A 20,420-nucleotide genomic window follows, 5' to 3' on the forward strand; every position below is an offset into this window, starting at 1 on the left:
ACGATGAAAAGTAGAAAATTCAGTAATATTTTAGCGGTCTTATAAAGACGTTCGTATGATAAAGGTGGAATAGCCTTGGAGAGAATTGATAGACTATAAGATGTTATCATCACGCCGCATGAGTAGTGCAACGAATACAATATGTATATCTATAAATACTGCTGTTCGAATAAAATGAAATGAAAGAATATTTTATAAAAGATGATTGAATTGAAGAAGATTTATAAAAGAGAGAAAAATATGTGTATGTGTGTATAAGCGCATGCTTAAAGAATAAATTCGTAATAAGTACAAATATTAATAAATTTATAGATAAGTAGAAATATTAGAAAGCTCTTATTTAGCAATAAGTGTCTAATGATAAATGTAATTATAATAAATACGCAAGTATCAAGAAAGAATTGATTGTCAATTTATAATTTTCTTTTTTTTAATCAATATGATTATCCATGTGGTTTTTAAAAATAATATTTGTAATATTTATAGGCAAAAAGAGCTTTATTTTATATCGTTATTAATTTCTCATAAGAGTAACACAATTCTCCTCGCCATTGTAATTATCGAGTTGTTTATTTCTTACTTTTTTAAATTAAATTAATTAATTTCTTTTGTCGTTTATCCAATGAATCTTGTATTTTCTATGGTATCGCCCTTAATAGTAACTCAGTCATCCTCTTTGTAAAGATTGTATTGTATTGTACTGTCTGAACCAAGCCGTAGTAATGTTTTTTTCTTCGGCTTCCGAATTAATCGCCACTCTCGCATTGAGTGCTTTTTACTCGAATCGGGGTGGAGGGTTTCAATTAAAAATTAATATTTAATTAAAAATTAATTTTATTTATTATATTATTTGGCAACTATGTAAGTGCTGTTCCCACTAATTGTTGTTTTCTGGTGTAAGTCATCTCATAAAGGAAATATATCAAATTATCTTATTATTTCTTGAAACAAAGAATGTTTTCGCTTCTTTTATCTTTCCATATCCATCTTTCTTTCTCTAAAAACTATACGTTTTTAATTACGTAATCTATAAAAAGCGAGTGAATCGCAAAGATTCGTTAGCTGCACATATTTTGTGCCAATTGACAAAATACGTTCAATGTCTGTGAAGACAAATGGGTAAGAACAGACATGCTAATCCAATCAAAAAATTATTTAATTAAAAAGTCTTTGAATTAAAAAGAAGAATGACAAAAATAAAGCAAACTATAAGAAATTTAGAACGTCAGAAAGTTTATTTTGCTCATTAATATTTATTTGCAAATGAAATATACTAGTAGAATAAATTTTATCTGCAACTACACTACTGTTATCTAGTGTAGTTCAGTTTAGCGATAACGGAAGCTCGCGGGTCGTATCAACCGCATATCTCTATGACTTTGATAGCATAAAGCAAGAATAATTAAGAAGTACATCGTTAAATTTTGCTACTGAGTAATTTTGAAATAATGACGTAATATACAGCCAACATTCGTTTGTGCAGTAACACAGTACTGAATAATAATAAATATTACCATGTGAGAAATATGTATAAGAATCAATAAAAAATAATTTTAGATGTCAGTTTATTATCAACTCATTTTCGGATCGGTACAATTAATTATGTTAACGGGAATCGCAATTTATAATGAAAACGCGCGCTCGACGAAACATTTCATATAGAAATTTCACAAAAAAAGGAATACGAAAGATCACACTTTATATCAGCCATTCCGCCCCAGGTAATAAGGGTCGCACAATTTTGATCACCACCGGCGTTATTGGGTTCGTTTGGCCATTTAGTCGTCCACCTGGTGTACCCTGTGCTTTCTAAGGATTCATCTAAAATGGTAACCCAATCACCCTCTTCGTAGAAATCGTGGAGGCCGAGCCAACCCGCGGTTACGTTTTTGTCTTGTAGCATATGTATAAGAATCATTTCCTCTAAAGCCGAATTAATAATCGCCAAATGACCTAATCGTATAATAAAAAGGTGTAATAATAGAATTCTCTCACTTAATGTTTAAGTTGTTGTATCATCATGTTAATTGTTTAATTGGTATAGTATGCAATGACATATGCCGATGAGAAGATTATTAATCGATAATTATACGACAAACCATCCAAATTATCTCCTTTACCTCCTTCTTGAATACAAGCTTGACGAGCTTTATTCCAAGTAACTTTGCGAGAATGAAGCTTGTGTGCTCCGATGCCAGGCGTGATGAGATAATCATTTTTCTTCAATTTTTCTGTATGTTTATTATCCGGTTTAATATTCAGGTTATTATCTGGTAATAGTCGTTTTAATTGCTGCTCGCCATATACGTAAAATATTAATTGGCCCACATGATAATTATTATGCCCATTTGCCGGTACGTTATTTAACTGCCCTGATGAAAACATTGTCAGAATTCTTTCAATATTCATTTTAATATTCAGTATAATATTTAATATCGTTTAATAATAAAAAATAATAAATAATATTTCTCGAGTTTCTATCTTTCTAAAAAATAATCTGTTTTGCTTGTGTAATATGTTAGCGGATGAATCACAAGAATTTCAATGGTAACACTTGATATTCACGAAGAAAATAATGTAAGATACAAAATCTTCCAATTGCAAACTACATCAAGAAACTACGCAATTATACTAAGATTAAAAGAAAAATAAAAAGAGTTAAAACTAAGTAAAAAATTTTGAACATTGAAAGCTTCGTTCGTTCTATATGTAACGTATATGCAAATAAAATATATTATGGTAAAGAAATTTACCTGCATTCTCACTGCAATTGTGTTCACTTGTGTTTAGCAATACCGGTATTTCTGATGGTGCTATTTGTGTTGGTAGATTGCCTTTGTAAATTGTATTAGTTTTTGCGAATACATATTCGTGAATTTGGCACCAAAAGGCAAAAGCGAGTACAAAATACTCGAACATGATCAAATGATGCTACTGAACAATATCGTGAAAGAATGTCTGCGGTGAGATAGTCGATGAATCTTTTATACCTATTACACGGGATACTCTGAATCAAGTCACGTACAAAGTTCAAAAGCTGGATTGTTTCGATGGGACACAATAAAGAGGCAATAAATTAATATCCACGTTTGCCACGATGTATGAATCAAAATAAGGAAGTAGGCAAATTGAAGTGCTTTTACGACAAATTGCTAGAATCAATCTATTCTACTCATCAACAAAATGCTTAATAATACTGATGATATAACTGAGATATACTCATATATGATAAAGATAATCACTTAAAAATAAATAAAAAAGATTTAACTATCAGTTTATTAGGTTTTTACATTCTCAGATCAATTTTTTGAGATTATTTGTCTCAAGAACAATATTTGCAATATTTATCATAGATGTTCTCGTGCATACAATTTTATGTAGAAATCTCGCAAAAGTAGGGTAACTTCCATGTGTTACAATTGCCGTCATTCATACCACCTTCGAAATAGAGAGTTGCACAATTTTCATTATCAAAACCATTATCGGGTTGAGGATTATTTTTGAATACCGTCCATCTAGTGAATCCTATATCTTTCAAAGGAACACCTGTGACAGTAACCCAGTCACCTTTTTCATAAAGATCATGAACTCCGAGCCAAGCTGAAGATAAGGTTTTCTCTTGCAGCATACGTAAAAGATGCTTTTCTTCGGAAGCTGAATTGATAATCGCCAACTGACCTAATCCGATATAAAATATAAGAAATTCGTTTGATATTTTTATTATATATAATATTATATATGTATCTAAACGATAAGATGCTTTGTTGATTGTGTACTTTTACTTAAAAAGTTCAATATGAAGCTACATATAGAAATCGAATAACGATATCTGTTAATTCACAATCAAAAACATGTAAAGTCAATTATCCAAAAGGACATATGCTACTACTAGAACAGCAATGCAGATGCTATTAGAGTATGATAAAGTATTGCACCAATTTCTTTTACCTCCTTCCTGAACGCAAGCTCGGCGAGCTTTGTTCTAATTGAGTTCGTCAAGATGAACTTTGTGCACTCCAATACCAGGCGTGATCACATAGCCTGCGGCTAGCCATTTTTCCGTATTATTATTACCGTTGCTATCCCATAACGATTGATTGTGCTGTTGATCATATATATAGATTGTCTGCTAATTCACGTAATAATTACTCTGTCCATTTAAATTAACCACTGGTGTGCTTAATTTTCCTGACAAGAAAATTGATTGAGAAATAGCAAAATCGATAGAATATCTTTAATGATAAAGATATATAAATGATATATTTGGCGCCTCTATCTTATATAAAAATAATTTAGATTTTTTGCAAGAAAGAAAATGAATGAACGAGAATGCATAGATTTCACACTGATAACTTACATGTTCACAAAAATCATGTAAGCACAAAAAAGTGTTTTAACTGTGATGCCTCGCACTTGCAAATGAAATGTATTGTTGCAAAATTTACCTGTAGTTTCATTACGATTATAATGAGTAGAGTTAAACAACATCGGTAGACGACTGTGAATCAAGTCATTTTGTGCTAACGCATGTCCTCGATAATAGCACCAAAAAGCAAGAACAAATAGAAAGTATTTAGACATTATTAAATGTTACTGCGCTGAGTAATGCTGTTTGAAATAGTATCCGTAATATGGCTGATGAGTCTTTTATACTCATTTGGAAAGACAATTTGAATCAGGTTAGAGAGAGATCAAGAACTGAATTATTTTGAACACAATAATGAAGTAACGAGGAAATATCCATGCTTGCTACCGGATATGACATGCGCAATATGATATGCAATACGCAAAATGAAAGATTGTATGTTTGCCGATATACAAATCGATACACAAGCAGGTAGATCGAAGTTTTACGATGATTTTCCTTATGCTGTCCTCGCGGTCGCAGACACATCTCCATTGAAACTGCGTAACTGCGTATGGAACATTTCTGACAGTTCGAATGTGCATTTTATATTTATGTACTGGGCTCTCCGATATCTTGAATATTACATAAATCGATTCTGCAATCTCACATTGAAATGTGTAAAAATATTAAAATCTTTAATTTTTATAAATTTCAAAATAATTACACATTTCTATTTTATGTATTTCCTGATTATTTAACACGGATTATGATCTCACTCTCTTCTGGAGGATATATTATATTTATCTTTTATATAATGTACGATATTATAGCATATAAACCGTAACAGTATTTAAGTTTTCAAGGCCTTCTCAACTTTCCTCCTCTTTTTGCAATCTCTTGCTTATAGTCTGTAAATAAATTCTCGCACCCTTCTTGCGCATCATCTCGTGCATGTAACGCAATATCACGCGACATATCTGTCAGGAGATCATTATATATCAGTTGATGCGATTACATTCAACTTCGTTTAGCACCAGTCACTTTTCTCTTATCGAATCTATATCTATACCATCTATATACAGTGCTGTTACATATGTATTTGCCGCTTATGTATGTGTCCGCTTTACTTGTATTGCAGTTGCCTTTTCTAAAAAGGACTCAACTCTACGGAAGAAATCAGACTTTGCCGAACAAATCCTGAGGCTCAACGGATTACTCCAGCATACGAAAATAAGGCATAAAGAGAGAAATGATGATAAAAAGCAGGAAATTCAATAATATTCTAGTTGCCGAAGAAAGTATTCATATACGAAAAAGGAAGCTAGATAGATGTCTGGAAGGCATTTTTAGATAATCAAATATTACTAATACAAGTACTATAATGTACACATGTCTTATCGAATAAAACAGAAAATCCTTTTCCTCGGAAACCGAGGATTAATAAATGACCAAATGACCTGATTGTGTAAAAGTATAATAAAAAGTCTTTCATTCAGTGTTCATAAGTTATTATCGTCATTATGTTAACTTTTGAATTAATATAGCATGTAATAATGTTAAAACACGTGTAATACCTATATGCCAATTAAAAACTTAAAAACTAACGACAATGGTTTGACATTAAGGATATATTGTATATTAACTATACAATAGTATATATTATACTTATACAAGGATATATATTAATATAAGGATATATATTGTACATTAACAATATTTTATTTCCATCCTCGATACAAGACTTCCGAGCATCATTCCAAATACGTTTGTGAGAATAGAACTTGTGCACTCCGATATCAGATGTAACGAGATAATCATCATTTACTTTTTCTGCACGTTTATTGTCCGATAATAATCGCTTTAAGTGTTGCTTATTGCATACTTAAAATACTTGTTGGCCCACGTAATATTATATCTATTTATATTAATAACCAACTTCTTATCTATCTTTTCTAAAGAATTGATAGAATCTTAATATTTAACAAAATCTAAAGATTTATATAAAATCAAGTCTGTTATTAATAATTTAACTCTAAAGATTAATCCAATATGAAAAAGTTAAATGGAAAATAGGACAACAATTAAAAATATCATGGAATTGTAAAACGTCAAAAAACTTTACTCTTCTCATTCATCTCGCATTTGTGAATAAATTAAGTTATTGGAGAGAGCTTTACCTGCAATTTCACTGCACTTTTGTTTGTTATCTCGGCTTATAACGGTAACGGAAGATTATGAATCGTGTCACTTTACATGATCATATACACTTACACTTGACACCAAAAACCAAGGATGATTAAAGAATACTTGAACGGGTAATGTCGCCGCAGTCAGCTGTTCCTATATAATGATACAGATAACCGGATACAGATAGTCCGTTTCTTATATACATTTAGTAAGTGATAATCTGAGAGTCAGGTCAACTACATCACGAGAGTGAGTCATTTATAATTATAAACATCCATATAAAATATTAAAACAAAGTAGAGAGATGATAATATGGACAAGCTTGTCATCTTATATGATGACGCATAACGATAATTACACTTCTTAATAGTTTAAAAATAATTATGATATTAGGAGCAATAAAAAATAACAATAAAAAGGCGTTAACTTTCAGTTTATTATGCTTTCATTCCCAGATCAATGCGATTGTTTATTTCAAGGATCATATTTGTGATACTTATAGCAGATGCTTGTATATATAATTTTATACAGTAATCTCGCAAAAGAAGGGTAAATTCCATGCGTTACAAGTGAGATCGTTCATCCCCACCCTCCCACCCTCGATAGCAAGAGTTGCACAATGTTCAGTACCACCGCCATTATTAGGCTGCGGATATTGTCCAAATAACGTTATCCAACTGGTGTACCCTGTACTTCCCAACGGCTCCCCTTTGACAGTAACCCAGTCACCTTCTTCGTAAAGATCGTGAATTCCGAGCCAAGCTACAGTTAAATTGTTCTCTTGCAGCATACGTAAAAGAATCTTCTCTTCGGAAAACGAATTGATAACCGCCAACTGACCTAATCCCGTGTAAAATATAAAAAAATCTGAACGAGATCTTAAGTTACATACTAGCATGTGCACCAAAATGATTCGATTCGATTAATTGTATTCTCATAAAATTCCATTCCAAGATCGAATAGCAACATTAACCTAATTCACAATAACATGCAATGTTAAACTATTTATACAAGCACGCATGTCATTAATTTAATGATCAATGATGATATTAGAGTTCGATATTAACATTTTGTGAATTGTTCCTTTATTATTCCTTTTACCTCCTTCATGAACACAGACTTGGCGAGCTTTGTTCCAACAGAGTCTACGAAGATGAAGCTTATGCGCTCCGATACCAGAAGTAATCAGATAATCTCCGCCCACTGATTTTTCCTCAAGATTATTAGCCGTGAACAATCGTTTAAACTGCTGTTGACCATATACGTAAATTATTTGCTGACCCACGTGATAGTTATAATGTCCATTCATGGTAACCACCGGTGTGTTGTTTAACTTTCCTAATGGGAAAGCTGAATAAAAAATAGAAAAATTAACAAAATTCTTCTAATAATAAAAACCATATAAATAATGTTTCACATCGTTCTTTTCATCTTTTTATCTTTCTAAGATAGTTTTTGTAAAAAAAGAAGATAAAACACGAGAAATCACTGGATTTAGTAGTGATAACTGATAACCACATTAGAGAGAAATGAGAAGCAACGAATACAATTTCGATTATCAGAAAATTTCGTTTATTTATTATCGACAATGTGTAGCACTTGCAAATGCAATGTATTATTGCAAAGGAGTTTACCTGCAGTTTCATTGCAATTATGTCGAGTTGTATTTAGCGGTATCGGTAGATCGCGAATTGTATCAAGTTCTGCGAACACATGTCCTTGACTATGGCACCAAAAAGCAAGAGCAAGTACGAGGTATTCAAACATTGTTAAACGTTGCTAACTAAACGATTTGGTCCAACCGAATATCCGCGTGAGATAGCTGACGAATCTTTTATACGAGTCGTAAGAGACAATTTGGATCGGAATGCAAAGATCAAGAGATGACTCATTTCAGTAGAATACAATAAAAAAGCAATAAACTAATAATTGTGCTTGATATGATCCGCAATATAATATAGGGTAAAGGCGATAGTCGTTGGCAGTGCTACAGTCATTGACACTATACTAATAAGGGCCACTTCGACCAAAGTCCAATTAATTTAATCGTCGATTAACTCATTCTTCGTCTCTTTCTAAGGCAGGTAGTTAGAAAAGGACGAAGAGTGAGTTAAACTACGGTTAAAGTTAAACGGCATTGGTAGAAGCGGGCCTAAACACTATATTAATAACTATACTATACTCATAACTGATAAGAAACTGTTTTTAATATTATCATGGATTGTACTAATTATTTATTTAATACATTTATGAAAATTTTTGCAATTCTAACCTAAACAATTGCAAGTGCCAATTACTGTATATGATATTAAATGTGCCAACGACTGTCGCCTTTAATATACAAAACAAACGAAAGATCATGTATTTGCCGATATATGAGTCGATACCCGAGCAGCAGATAGATCGAAGTGCTGTTTACAACGGTTTTCCATTTGTGGTCCTTGTAATCGTGAATACATCTCTATTGAGACGCAATTGCACGTTACAGGAACATCCCTGACAGTCCAATATCCAAATATACACTTGAATTTATGCGCTGGTGCCCATAAGAGCCTAAAATACCAGATAAAGAACCGTGCAGGTCAGAAATTTCCGTATTTCAACTTGATCTCCTCTTATTAAAAATTACTCTCTCTTATTGGTTCTCTATTCTTTTTTTATGTTGCTTACACGTCGTTGCGTGAGATGTGTGCTTCATCTCACATGTAAAATTCCAGAAATTCACCATATTTATAGAATGTAGCGTAAACAAATTGTCCGAGCTAATAAAATTTCCAATAAGCAATTGAAGCGAGGAAGAGAAGTAGCTCGAGGATATGATGTAAGAGGTGGTACATAGGAAAGCGGTATAGCCGACAGTAATAACGTGACACGCATCATTGACCAAACACGGCTAAAAAGCGAGAGGGATCACAAGAGGCTGGAGAGATTTTTGCAGGACGAAACCGGTACGCCGAACTAGCGGTTAGGAACTACTAGAACCGGCTATCCCCGTAAAAGGCACTATAATCCTACCTGAATCGAGAGCAAGATTGACAAGAGACCTCGCAAGTGTCGTGTCTTAACAGCTAGCTCACGGATACTGATATGCAGCTACTTTGGCCTGTGGCAAACAAAAGTGGCCACAGGCATGCATTAAAACGCATTTATTAATATTTTAACATCGACTTTCTAATTTTCAATAATATATAATCCATTTTTCTATCAAATAACACGTAATCGAAATTGTTATTAAATATTTATTGTTCTTGAAATTTTTGAAAAGAGTGTAGACATGTAATATCGTGTCTTCGATTTGTGTGTAAAGAGAATCACGTGTTCCATTACGTTTAAGTTTAATGTGCGTGTAGATTCGTTTAATATAATGGAGGAGAACGGCTTCTCACTGCGATGGAGCGATCGGTGAGCGATCTATTTGCAGTCGAGTCAGCCGTGCCCTTCGGATAATTTAACTTGTGCAAACGTGACGCGATGCCTGCTACATTATACATATGCGCACAGGCAGACAAGGTAATAACGGCAATGACACGTCTATCCAAACTTCCGTAAGCAAGAGATTTGCACGATACCGGAACCAAACAATTTAAAGTGTAATTAACGATAAACAGCTACCGTGAACTTCTGTTCAAGAATTTTCACTTGTTACTTTATCCTGGAAAAAAAGGACAGTAACTTCTAATTAAGAGATTTTCCAGGTTTAAGTCCCAAGAAGATCAAAGATATATATAATACATCTCCTAATGTGACCACAACATTGAAATGTCCAACAGATATCCGAAGCACTCATTGGCGTCAATAGATAACGGCATATCGACATTTGCAGTTACCCGTCTCAAACGCGCTCGAGAGACGCGACTCTCTTCGCTTGAGAGAACCACCCTTAATCAATTAGTAGTACCATCAGATTAGTCATCTCGTGACACGTCTCCTGATCAGCCGGAAGCTACCTTCGACGATATCCACTTCACATTCCCGAGATTTGAGATGAAGACTACGCGAGTTCCCCGCGAGGTCTTCTTGAAGATTCACTAAAGGTCGCGGGATTTAACAGCTTCTCTCCCTATCGAGCAGGGATGAGATTCGCAAAAGGGCACAGCTATGCCGCGGTGAACGCGATTACACTGACTGAGCGGGCTCGGGTTCGCTCAGGTGGTGCTTTCGGGACTTTCTCGGGGAACATTAGTTCCGCCATCGCTGCGCCACGTCGTCCCTTTCCCCTTTTTCTTCTCGCGACCCCTTTTCCTCGCCCCTGCCGCCTCGATTGAACCAACTTGGTGAATTTCGAACTGGTTGCGCTCTATCGGTTATTTAATCGAACTTTCTTTCTCTCTCACTTTTAGTGTGTTGGAGTATCCGCTGTGGTTCTGCGTGCTTTTATTTCGCGGCACGCTCTCTGACGTGCCAATTGTCTTAACACACTCTGGCCTTCTTGCATGTGCTCTTCGGTGAATGAAGAGCGCTCAGGAAACACGGAAGTAGTTAGAAAAAATAAAACCGATCAGGAACGAGGAGACAAATATCGATTTGACATTTTATCGGGTGGCAGTTGGGGGACGCAAGCGACACCAACGCACGATTCGAAGTCCTCGTAATGAGTCGCGCATTCGGGATATCGCCTCGGCGCGGGCGTAAAGAAAATATCCCGGGCGGGAAAGAGGAGGAACACGTGTGGGCTTATTGCGGTATTCACGCGATACGTACTCCAGTACGACGAGTCGAGGATGCTCGAGAAAAGAAAGGCCGACTGCATTTCATGATGCGCCCGTACTGCAACGTCAGAGATAGTTAAGATTTCGCTCTCGGCAAGCATTCATTTGCTAACTGTAGCGCCTCGCCGTGCACCGTCGTAGTCAAGCAAACTTGTTAATTGCGTGCTCGACCTACTCGACGTTCGTATAATGGAGTCGTGTCACGTCTGATATCGCGTCGGGCGAATTAAAGCGGCTGGACCCGGACAGACCCGGCAGACGAGGCCCGTGAGCGATATTCAGAAAAAACGAGAAGAAAAGGATCAAGGACCGACACTTGTCGAGATCTAAACGAGTGAGGCGGGGCTACTCTGTGCCCAACCTGAAAATTAATAGAGACTCGAAAAATACTTGAGTCTCGAGTAACACGAGCTGCGTATCCGCAATCTGTTAGGTTTGCGAGATCCCCGGCGATACCTCGCGTCGCCGCAATCTCGCAGACAAAATGCAGCACGTCATAAATTAAGATGTGCGTCTTGAGCTAAGGTATATAGCTGCTTCCTGTCGCGCTGGAAGCACCGAGAATCGAATATTGCATGCATAAATGCAAGCCTCTTTCTCCCTTCACCCTCTCACCCCGGTGGAAACAATGCAAAGGTCGGCACTACATCACAAATGATAATTTGGCTAAACGCGAAGTCTGCGGTAACTCGTGATTAAGTCACCGATCCGAGATTAATAGAACGATCGTTATACGCTAAAGCAGGGTATTATAATGTTGGAACTTTATTTCGGTTTATCGAGAAACGCTCTGAGCGATTGCTCCGGCCGAGTTGAGATAATCGTTAATCGGATGATGGCTGTAACATTATCAAGTCCACTAGAACTATTGGAAAAGTTTAAGTGATAAACCTGAGATCTGACGAAGCTACGCACCAAGTGCCTCTATGATGGTGGATGAGCTAATAATCAAGTCAATCCGCGTCTGTTTCTGCCACATTAGAGGTTCGTGGAAATCGCGGACTCGATTTGACTCCTAAATTAAATTCTTGTGTTCCTGACATGTAACGCATCTTCGATGCATCAAACGCAATATATTCAGATCTGCGATTAAAAGATTCAATTTTCCATTAAGTAGGTCGACTTTGTTCAAGGAAGTGTTCAAAGACGAGCGCATCAGGTTCCTCGCGCGGTTCATCGTCAATATATTCACCCTCGACTCTAACGCAAATGGATCATAAATCAACATACTCGGGAGAGATAAACCATGTATACGAAGAAGTTACGCTATCGAAAGCATCATCCAAGAGGCGACAATCAGGGATTATTGTCTTGTAGTGCAGCGCGACGTTGTCTGAAACGTGTTAATATTCGCGGTTTGTGTAGTGATCGGTATCGTAATCTTATATGTGATCGTAAGACGGAAATGTGTACAAGCGTCCGTGATAGCACGTATTGATTTTTATAATAAAAGACTATCTAATAATAAGTTTTCCTTGACAAAAAGTGGCATTCGCGTCACTTGCTCGTGGATGCACTATTTGTCTCTATTCGCCACGCAAATAGCAGATGCTGTCGTAGATCGGATAAAAAATTCGGGCTTAAATATATTTTATAAGCGTTATAATCGGAAAATGTATTTTCAAACCACGTTAAATCCGTATTCGAACAAACTGGAGATTATGCGTTACAAAGCTTCCCATAAGCTTTCCATAGCTCTGCAATACATAATCCCTCTTCTTCAAAAAATACGGATTTAAAGAGGAATTCAAGGTGAAAATAAGCTCTTTTTCAAATCAAGTAAATCCACGGCGGAAGAGACTGGATTTCTTTTGTTATCTCTCCTCTAGTTCGAGGAAATGCGTTCATTACAAATCGCAATGATGCGAAATTTCAATTACCGATACGCAGCATCGGAAGCATTATCAGCGATATCGAAAGGTTGTCTTGCCCCCGAGCGATAAAGAAACTAGGACACTCGAGTTATTGGGGAAGAATGACTTGACCGAGACGATTTTGTGATGCGACGCGACGCGATTTAAGTTTCGATCCTGCAGTTCGAAAAGTCTCGGACGTTTCGACGGCGCACAAAATTGTCACGCCAAAATCACGCTTCCGTTGTCCACGAGAAAAAGTTTTCGTGACAGACGTCAGCAGCTGACATCACGCCGTTTCGGATACTGTCCTGTTTACAGCAAACGCTCTTTTTCAGAGTTTTTCGGCCGGCTCGTCCCGACGGAAGCTTCAAAAGCAAGACTTTTAAAAAATCGAAAATCTGCACACGTATGCGGACACGTACATCGACGAACGTGCCAGCGTGCATTCATCAATTGATTATTCTCGAGACGGAGAGTTATTTGATAGAACTAAACTTTTCTATGGTTCTAAATACAGTCTCTAATAATGATTTAACTTTTCTCATTAAAGATTTCGCGAAAGCCGTATACAAAATTCCGCGTAACGTCTAGTTTTAGACATTGACACTTTAAACGTTGCAACTTTGAAAATGCATACAGAAAGTTCTCCAAGTTAGAAAGATTCTAGAGATCGTATTTGAGACATTCCAAGTTGTCAGACGAGATTTGAAATCCGAATTCAGAAAATCAATTGTTTGGAAACCTTTTTCTCACGAGCTCATATTAGCCCGACGATTGCACGAAGAAAATAAAATGTTCCCTGTAGAGGAAATCTACTGTTTCGCTTCGATAAATCCATCAATAATTTTGTATTGTGTGTATTGTGGCAAGAGAGTGAGCGAATGGAATATCGGTCAATCTTAAAACGAGGTAGACTCGTTACCGCGTGCCACTAACTATTTAACGGGATAAAACGGCAAATCAGTTAATTACACATTAACTGATCATACGCATCGCTGATCATTTATTTGTTTTACGCATTATTCATATGTTTGAACGATTTTTCTCGGCTGATAATAAACATCTATATATATTATATATAACAAATATCGCTTGGCAAAATGCAGCTACGATATTTTGATGTATTAATGTATCATGTGAAACATTGAAATGAGGAAAGAAATCGCACGCAAATAAATAACGCTCTTTTGAGTAATGTTTAATTTCTAGCGCGGGCGTGACTGTTTACGAATCTGCTGTTAAACGACCGTAATCCCGGGGGCTCTCGCGCTTAACATCGAAATGAGAAGCGTATCGATTGGCCAATGAGCCAATTATGACATTGGAAAAAGGCATGCGATATACTGTGGAATACGAACCGATCGTCGAGCGGCTTTGGGATTGGATTATCGGATTGTTGTTCGCCTCGGCATTCTGCGTCGATTGCGAGCGATGATCGGACATGATTATGGAGTTGTTCACGGTGCCGCCGGATATCGACGTCGTCGAGGACGGATTCGTAGCGTTCGCAGCTGGCTTCGTGGACCAGGAACTGCAAGTGTCGCAGCCTTCGGCAGAGCGTGTCGATAATCGGCAGCAGGACCAGCGCTTCCCGCTCCAGAGGCCCGCGTGGTAACGTCCGCTCAGGCCCGAGTTCTCGCTGCATACTACGAAAAGTACGGGTAAAAGCTCGCAAATCGGTCTCAAGCATGATGCATCGTGCTTCAAGTGACAGACCGCGCGCGCCAGCAGTGAAATCGCATCTTCTTTCTCGCAACGACGTGAAACGCGCATGACCGAGTGCCACGGAATATATCCCACAGAATTTAATATTGACTTAACCCTTTCCAACCATTGCAATGCATGAATGTTGAGTTTACTGCAACTTATAATGCGTTTTCGAGCGAGGCGATAGCACTTGGATCCCAGCGTCACTCTTGTGCATTATCACATAAAAATCGCAACGTTTATCAGTTTATTTAAATATTTAATATATAATACATGTATAAGATTTCTTTTGCTTGCAAGAAAACCTGAGAGCTAAGGCAATCGATATTAAACGGAGAGAAGTACGATTGTACTGTATCAAAACCTCTATACAGTCGATATATTTGAAAGCCTATAGTCGAAAGGAAGATAATAGAGGATCGATCTCTACTTGTCGCTGGGCTGGAAGAAGCGTCCACGAGAAGCGAAATTCGCTCGAAATCCGAATTAAATATAAATGCAAAGGAAAAAAAAACGGGAAGAGTGCGAAGCTTACCAGCACGTATCGCGCGTATCCATTCGGCACGGTCCTGCTCGCGAGTGGCGAGGAGATAGAGCGTGTACTCTTGTCCAGCCTCGCGATATCCCACCTGGAAAGGCAGTCCGCATGGTATCCCGCTGCTTCCACCGCCCGCATCGCCGCCACCCGCCGCGTCGCCGACGCCGCCTCCGCCACCAGTGCTACCATTTCCGAGGCTGGCCGTTTCCACCACGTGGACGTTCTCCACGGCGATCCGCCCGCGTTCCTTGCGACGCTGTAACAAACGACAAACCCGTGAGTAACATTCAACAGTCAACTCATGACGAATGGCAACGGTTTTTGCTTCTAGGAGATCTACTTTGGGGAGCTACCATCTAAATTAAATGGATATGCGTTTAAGTATTAAGGATGTATAAAGTACTTCAAGTAGAGACATTTGCGCACATCATACTTAATGATCTCTAAAACGATTAGATTCACGTTTTACAAATTTGCAAATACAAGTACAAGAAATGTGTACGTTTGTACACAAAGCACTATTTGAAGTAGCTTATAAATTTATATCGATTACATCAGGACGGCCCTGGTGCACGACTGCATCATTGATTTTAACGACAAAGTGAAATTGCAATAAGAATTCGTGCTACAATAGCGGTGAATCGAATATCGATATGGCATAGATACGTCTCAGATGTGAAAAAGTAATTTACGAGCGCGAATGGAACCGAACGACCTTCCCCGGGGATATTCATAGTACGGAATTCGTGATATGGGTCCGCGCAACATGGATTTCCCATCCGACGAGACGAACGATCTAATCGAGTAGAGGAGAGCAAAAAGCTCGAAACGGGAAGGGAGACTCGGGCGAAACTTTCTTTACCTCCACGTTGTACGATGGATCTCGCGACGCGGTGAACACGATGACTCCGACCAAGTCGCCTATCTCCGAGGATCCAAAGGATCAGCACGTGTATTGCAGTATTCCTGGGATCGGTGCGCGATAAACGTCCAGACGAAGGGATCTCTCTCTCCGAAGCGAGAAAAAGGCAGAGATCTCACAATGGATCTCCGATCGCTGGCGACGTCCTGCGAGAATCGACCGACCGATACACTCGATCCGCTCGACTCGCGGATCAGGATTACATAAGACCTGAACGAAGCGCGGAATCAGTTTAGAATCAGGATGCGACCGTTACGTCGAGGACCAAGACGCGGTTGCTCCCACACTCGCTCTTGACGATAGATTAAAACGTCATAGACTCGTCCGGGGGACCATCAACTCGCGGAAGGACGACCAGCGGAAACGGGAGAGCGACGTGGGTTCGCCGTCGAGACTGACTCTGAGCGACGACCGACCGACTGAGCGAGCGAACAGCATCAGGAATCCAACGACGGAGGAGCGGAAGAAAGGATGAAGAGGAAGAGGAGGAGGAGGAGGAGACAGGATGGAGAACCCGTGCGGGGCGCCTGCGCCACTAATTTTACACACGGTATCGCGGTGGTGCACGTTATCCGCACCATCCCCTACTGAAAGCGGCCCGGTCCACCTACCTAACAGCCCGCTTAGCTACGAAGATAGCTATTGCTACCAGTGACGACCGCACGCGGTCACCGAGCCGATAGTTACCGGTTACCACCCCGCTCGTCGTCCTCGAGATCGAAGAGATCATCGTGCTGTCGCGACAAAGACGAGATTAACCCTTCCATCCCGGACACCCATCATCGACGAAAATTACATCAGCACCAGAATCGCATTGCGATCGTCGTAGACGCGAGAGAATCGATCGTAGTAGTTAGCGCGTAATTGATAACTTAATGGCTAATTAGAAGAATTCATTTGTATAAGATACGTTTTTATTTCTATCCTCTTATTGTTTGAATTCGCTTCGAGTTTTCCACGAGATCGATAGTACACTAAATCTCGCACGAGTTGTGAATCGAGCAGAGAGAGAGAGAGAGAGAAAAAGAGGAAAAGATGATAGATGCTTCCTATGCGCCTCGTGCACATCCGATTGTCCATGATAACGCTACGTTATGATTTACGGCTGCATTTTCAACGTAACTGCAATTATATATTTTCTATATTTTATTGTTTCCTTTTCTTCTTTCATGCAGAGTTTCTATTCATAGTAACTGCAATTTCGTGACAAGGGCGTTACGTTTGCGGTAGATCATAAGGGGCAGACCAAAATACTATCATGCCCCCACATGGAAACACGAAGCTTGAATGAAAATCGAATGTTTATGTTGGACTTCTCGCTTCAACTTTCATCATGGGATCACGGGAGAATAAACAAATAAAGGAATAAATTTCGGAAGTACTCACCTCGCCGTCCCCATCGTAGTAGATGAGATAATGCTTCGTCAGCACGAACCACCGTTGCTTGTAATTGACGGGAGTGAAGCGTTTCTTGTTCTGCGAGCGTTTTATCATGAATCCTTGCCGGATAACATCGCCGCCTTTTGACTCTAGCTTCCCATCTTTCCCTGCCATCACAGATGGCGGGCCTCCATGGCAACAATAAAGATAAGAATTTATTAGAAATTTTATGCTTCAATGCATACGTACTGAGCACAGAGTCAGAATTCATACGTTGCATGATTATTCAACTTTGACACCTGTCCGGGCAAAACACACGAGGAAAAGTTTATATGTATATAACCTTTCCGCGAACATACCATGTATGTATATACTGAAATTTTCTTGTGATCGGGCTTAGTTTTTCGTGTCAGGACCATTCGGCGATAACGGATGCAGGTGGCTAAATATAGTACGATGAAATCATCTTCCTTCTGCAACTCGTTTCCTGCCGTGTAATTCGACTCGCGTGTCAATTACCGGGCGATTATCAATTTTATCGCGGCCGCGGGAACGCCTGCACCCACGCACCAACTGAGCGGAATTGAAAGAAAACGCGGCCGGATGCGGCCGAGATCGCAGAAGGTGTCAGTGCACGACGAAGCAGCGCGAGGATACGTGCGACCGTTCTAACGTTTGATAATTCGAATTCCGCACGAGAATCCGGAGCTTGGCGGCGTTTACGGTCGCGCCGGCGACATTTCGGGCGAGATTTTGGTGCTTACCATGCAGCGTACGCGCGCTACCACCTCGCGATCCCAACACTTGTCAAAACCATGACCGGCGCCCAAACAAAGAATTCACGTGGAACGGCCGCATACACACACTGACAATCTGTCAAACGAAGACGTCTCGCGGCGACGTCCGGAATTTGCGAGATATCAGGAAATGCCGCACTACGTTATCCAACATGGCTGCCGAACAGTCACGAATAAAGAAACGCGCGCGACGAGCGAGACGCGAACGTCCACTCTCTCGATATTTTTAACCTTACTTGACGTTGAGAAAAATTGGCAAGAATTTTCTCGACGTGGGCTATGCGAGAAATCGTCAAACGTGCTCGACATGGAATACTTTTTGATTCGCGACACCTGGAACGCGACAAAATGGCGAACTAGAAAAGCGGCTACCTTCACCCTGGTTGTTTTGCTTTACTTTGCGAGGCATTTACGCGCCCGTTCGTAACCTTCGAGAAACATTCGAAAACGTGTCGCGGGGAAAAATTCTTTCAGTAGCGCTCAGAAATAATATGAAAAGAGAAAATGTGAATAATTCCACATGCATTTGATACGTATTAATGAGACGCTACCTAACCTATCCGTATGTTTTGTTTAACTCGTCGTCGGCGAGTTGAGTTATCGTTAATCGCCATTCGCTTACGGTTAACGAAATATCGTGAGACATGTCTGCCCCCGAAGCGATACAAGTGAGTTCCTTACCGTTACCGCCCGTCCAGTACATCAATTTGTACACGGACGAGAATGTACGCCGTGGACGAGCCCCACGTCCACCGCCGCCGATCCACGATAGTTACTCCATGTTCGGCAATGTGTTCAACGCGGACGATACGATTATTAGACCGTTGGAGGCTCAGGGCATCAAAAGACTGTACCCGCAACACTTCGATCGTCGACGTGAATTGAAGAAACTCAATCACTCTCTGCTCGTGAATTTCTTGGATCTGATTGATTTGCTTGTCCAGTGTCCCGACAGTCCGCGACGAGCGGAAAAGGTGTGCGTTTTGTATTCTTCAATCGAGCGAGTAAAAAATATGATCAACAGCAAACAAGTTTGATATTAATCACCAATAGAATTTTATTTGTGGTAACAATATAATTTACAGAAATTCTAACACTGCCTTTGAAATATTAACATCGATACTTGATATTTCTACAGGTCGAAGATTTGAGTTTGTTATTTATTCATATTCATCATCTGCTGAATGAATTCAGACCACACCAGGCCAGAGAAACGTTGCGAGTTATGATGGAGCTACAGAAAAGACAACGCATGGAAACAGCACTGCGTTTCCAGAAGCACCTTGAAAAAGTATGTATATACACACACACACACACACACACATATTGTACATTTAATATGTAAAATGCACGTTGGAAATCTTAACTTTTGTAATGTTCGTACATGTTATTCGTGTATTGTGCATTAAATTGTTTCAGGTTCAAGAAATCTTGCAACACGCCTTACAAATGCTTCCAGACACTTCAGAATTAGACTCGAAACTCGCAATAAACACAGACGCGATGGAATCTGTGGACAACTTGGGATTCGAGCAGCAGACCCAGGATCCTTGTAGCCCAAGCGATCGTATCATGTGCAAAGTGATAGACGATATGATCTCGTCAAATGGACTATTTTAAGACATATAGTTACTCTGGTCGCTTCACTATTATATCAACCATGTACATTATTAGTAATAATTATGATGATGAAGTGTGATCTTTTTTTAAACTGTTACATGTAAGTGTTATTATGTTTACTAAGATATTCTTGACAATATTAAAGTAACTTTAGAATTAGAACTTGTATTTTAAATGTATCCTCATTACATTCTCTTCTATCCTGTTATATCTCTGTAGAAATACTCACAAAACTCAGAAAATTATAATAGTCGCTTGGATTTTAATAATTTATTATCAGTTTATTAAGGAAGTACATAATTTTCGTGTGATCAATAATGTTTAATAAATTTAATAAGATCGGGATTCTATCATAT

At 38.8% G+C, this 20,420-nt stretch overlaps 4 protein-coding genes across 6 annotated transcripts in view; 1 reads left to right on the top strand and 3 right to left on the bottom strand.

The window, feature by feature from the left end:
* The window catches only part of LOC105281590 (tyrosine-protein kinase Btk29A), a 40,029-nt gene extending 20,926 nt beyond the window's left edge, over positions 1 to 19,103 (bottom strand). Inside the window, exons 1-4 of one of the 2 annotated variants that reach the window (XM_011342900.3) lie at positions 18,412 to 19,103; positions 17,654 to 17,835; positions 15,343 to 15,601; positions 14,459 to 14,746 (exon numbers count right to left, since the gene is read on the bottom strand). In XM_011342900.3, the coding sequence (XP_011341202.1) occupies positions 14,459 to 14,746; positions 15,343 to 15,601; positions 17,654 to 17,821 (715 nt within the window). In that variant the 5' untranslated portion in view covers positions 17,822 to 17,835; positions 18,412 to 19,103. Of the gene's footprint in view, positions 1 to 14,458; positions 14,747 to 15,342; positions 15,602 to 17,653; positions 17,836 to 18,006; positions 18,333 to 18,411 lie in introns of those variants that run through there. The other variant, XM_026972306.1, reaches the window with a different exon arrangement.
* On the bottom strand, positions 893 to 3,368 carry LOC105281594 (hemolymph lipopolysaccharide-binding protein-like). Of its 2 annotated transcripts, none has more exons than XM_011342907.3 (3): positions 2,754 to 3,368; positions 2,121 to 2,372; positions 893 to 1,821 (listed from the first exon to the last, which is right to left on the bottom strand). In XM_011342907.3, exons 1-3 carry the CDS (start codon positions 2,917 to 2,919, stop codon positions 1,655 to 1,657), a joined length of 585 nt encoding a protein of 194 aa, XP_011341209.1. In that variant the 5' UTR covers positions 2,920 to 3,368; the 3' UTR covers positions 893 to 1,654. The 2 variants fall into 2 exon arrangements, with proteins under 2 accessions (XP_011341209.1, XP_011341208.1); XM_011342906.3 differs by having other exon boundaries at positions 893 to 1,953; positions 2,754 to 3,365.
* LOC105281596 (hemolymph lipopolysaccharide-binding protein-like) lies at positions 6,950 to 14,452 on the bottom strand. Its single transcript, XM_020032370.2, has 2 exons — positions 7,637 to 14,452; positions 6,950 to 7,375 (listed from the first exon to the last, which is right to left on the bottom strand). The coding sequence occupies exons 1-2, from the start codon at positions 7,842 to 7,844 to the stop codon at positions 7,059 to 7,061; spliced, it is 525 nt and encodes a 174-aa protein (XP_019887929.1). The 5' UTR covers positions 7,845 to 14,452; the 3' UTR covers positions 6,950 to 7,058.
* LOC105281597 (mediator of RNA polymerase II transcription subunit 7) lies at positions 19,089 to 20,226 on the top strand. Its single transcript, XM_011342911.2, has 3 exons — positions 19,089 to 19,418; positions 19,583 to 19,735; positions 19,864 to 20,226. Exons 1-3 carry the CDS (start codon positions 19,089 to 19,091, stop codon positions 20,062 to 20,064), a joined length of 684 nt encoding a protein of 227 aa, XP_011341213.1. The 3' UTR covers positions 20,065 to 20,226.
* Positions 20,227 to 20,420: the final 194 nt, after the last annotated feature.

Source organism: Ooceraea biroi, chromosome 9 (assembly GCF_003672135.1).
Source record: "Ooceraea biroi isolate clonal line C1 chromosome 9, Obir_v5.4, whole genome shotgun sequence".
NCBI lineage: Eukaryota > Metazoa > Arthropoda > Insecta > Hymenoptera > Formicidae > Ooceraea > Ooceraea biroi.

What these genes read in the sequence shown, in the direction of transcription:
- LOC105281594 (XM_011342906.3), bottom strand. Translation starts at nt 2,919, where the DNA reads ATGTTCGAGTATTTTGTACTCGCTTTTGCCTTTTGGTGCCAAATTCAC. An exon ending in CAATTGCAGTGAGAATGCAG is followed by an intron (nt 2,373 to 2,753) that starts GTAAATTTCTTT and finishes TGTTTTCATCAG; the next exon opens with GGCAGTTAAATAACGTACCG. An exon ending in AGCTTGTATTCAAGAAGGAG is followed by an intron (nt 1,954 to 2,120) that starts GTAAAGGAGATA and finishes TTATACGATTAG; the next exon opens with GTCATTTGGCGATTATTAAT.
- LOC105281596 (XM_020032370.2), bottom strand. Translation starts at nt 7,844, where the DNA reads ATGAATGGACATTATAACTATCACGTGGGTCAGCAAATAATTTACGTA. An exon ending in AGTCTGTGTTCATGAAGGAG is followed by an intron (nt 7,376 to 7,636) that starts GTAAAAGGAATA and finishes ACACGGGATTAG; the next exon opens with GTCAGTTGGCGGTTATCAAT.
- LOC105281597 (XM_011342911.2), top strand. Translation starts at nt 19,089, where the DNA reads ATGTCTGCCCCCGAAGCGATACAAGTGAGTTCCTTACCGTTACCGCCC. An exon ending in GTCCGCGACGAGCGGAAAAG is followed by an intron (nt 19,419 to 19,582) that starts GTGTGCGTTTTG and finishes ATATTTCTACAG; the next exon opens with GTCGAAGATTTGAGTTTGTT. An exon ending in TCCAGAAGCACCTTGAAAAA is followed by an intron (nt 19,736 to 19,863) that starts GTATGTATATAC and finishes AAATTGTTTCAG; the next exon opens with GTTCAAGAAATCTTGCAACA.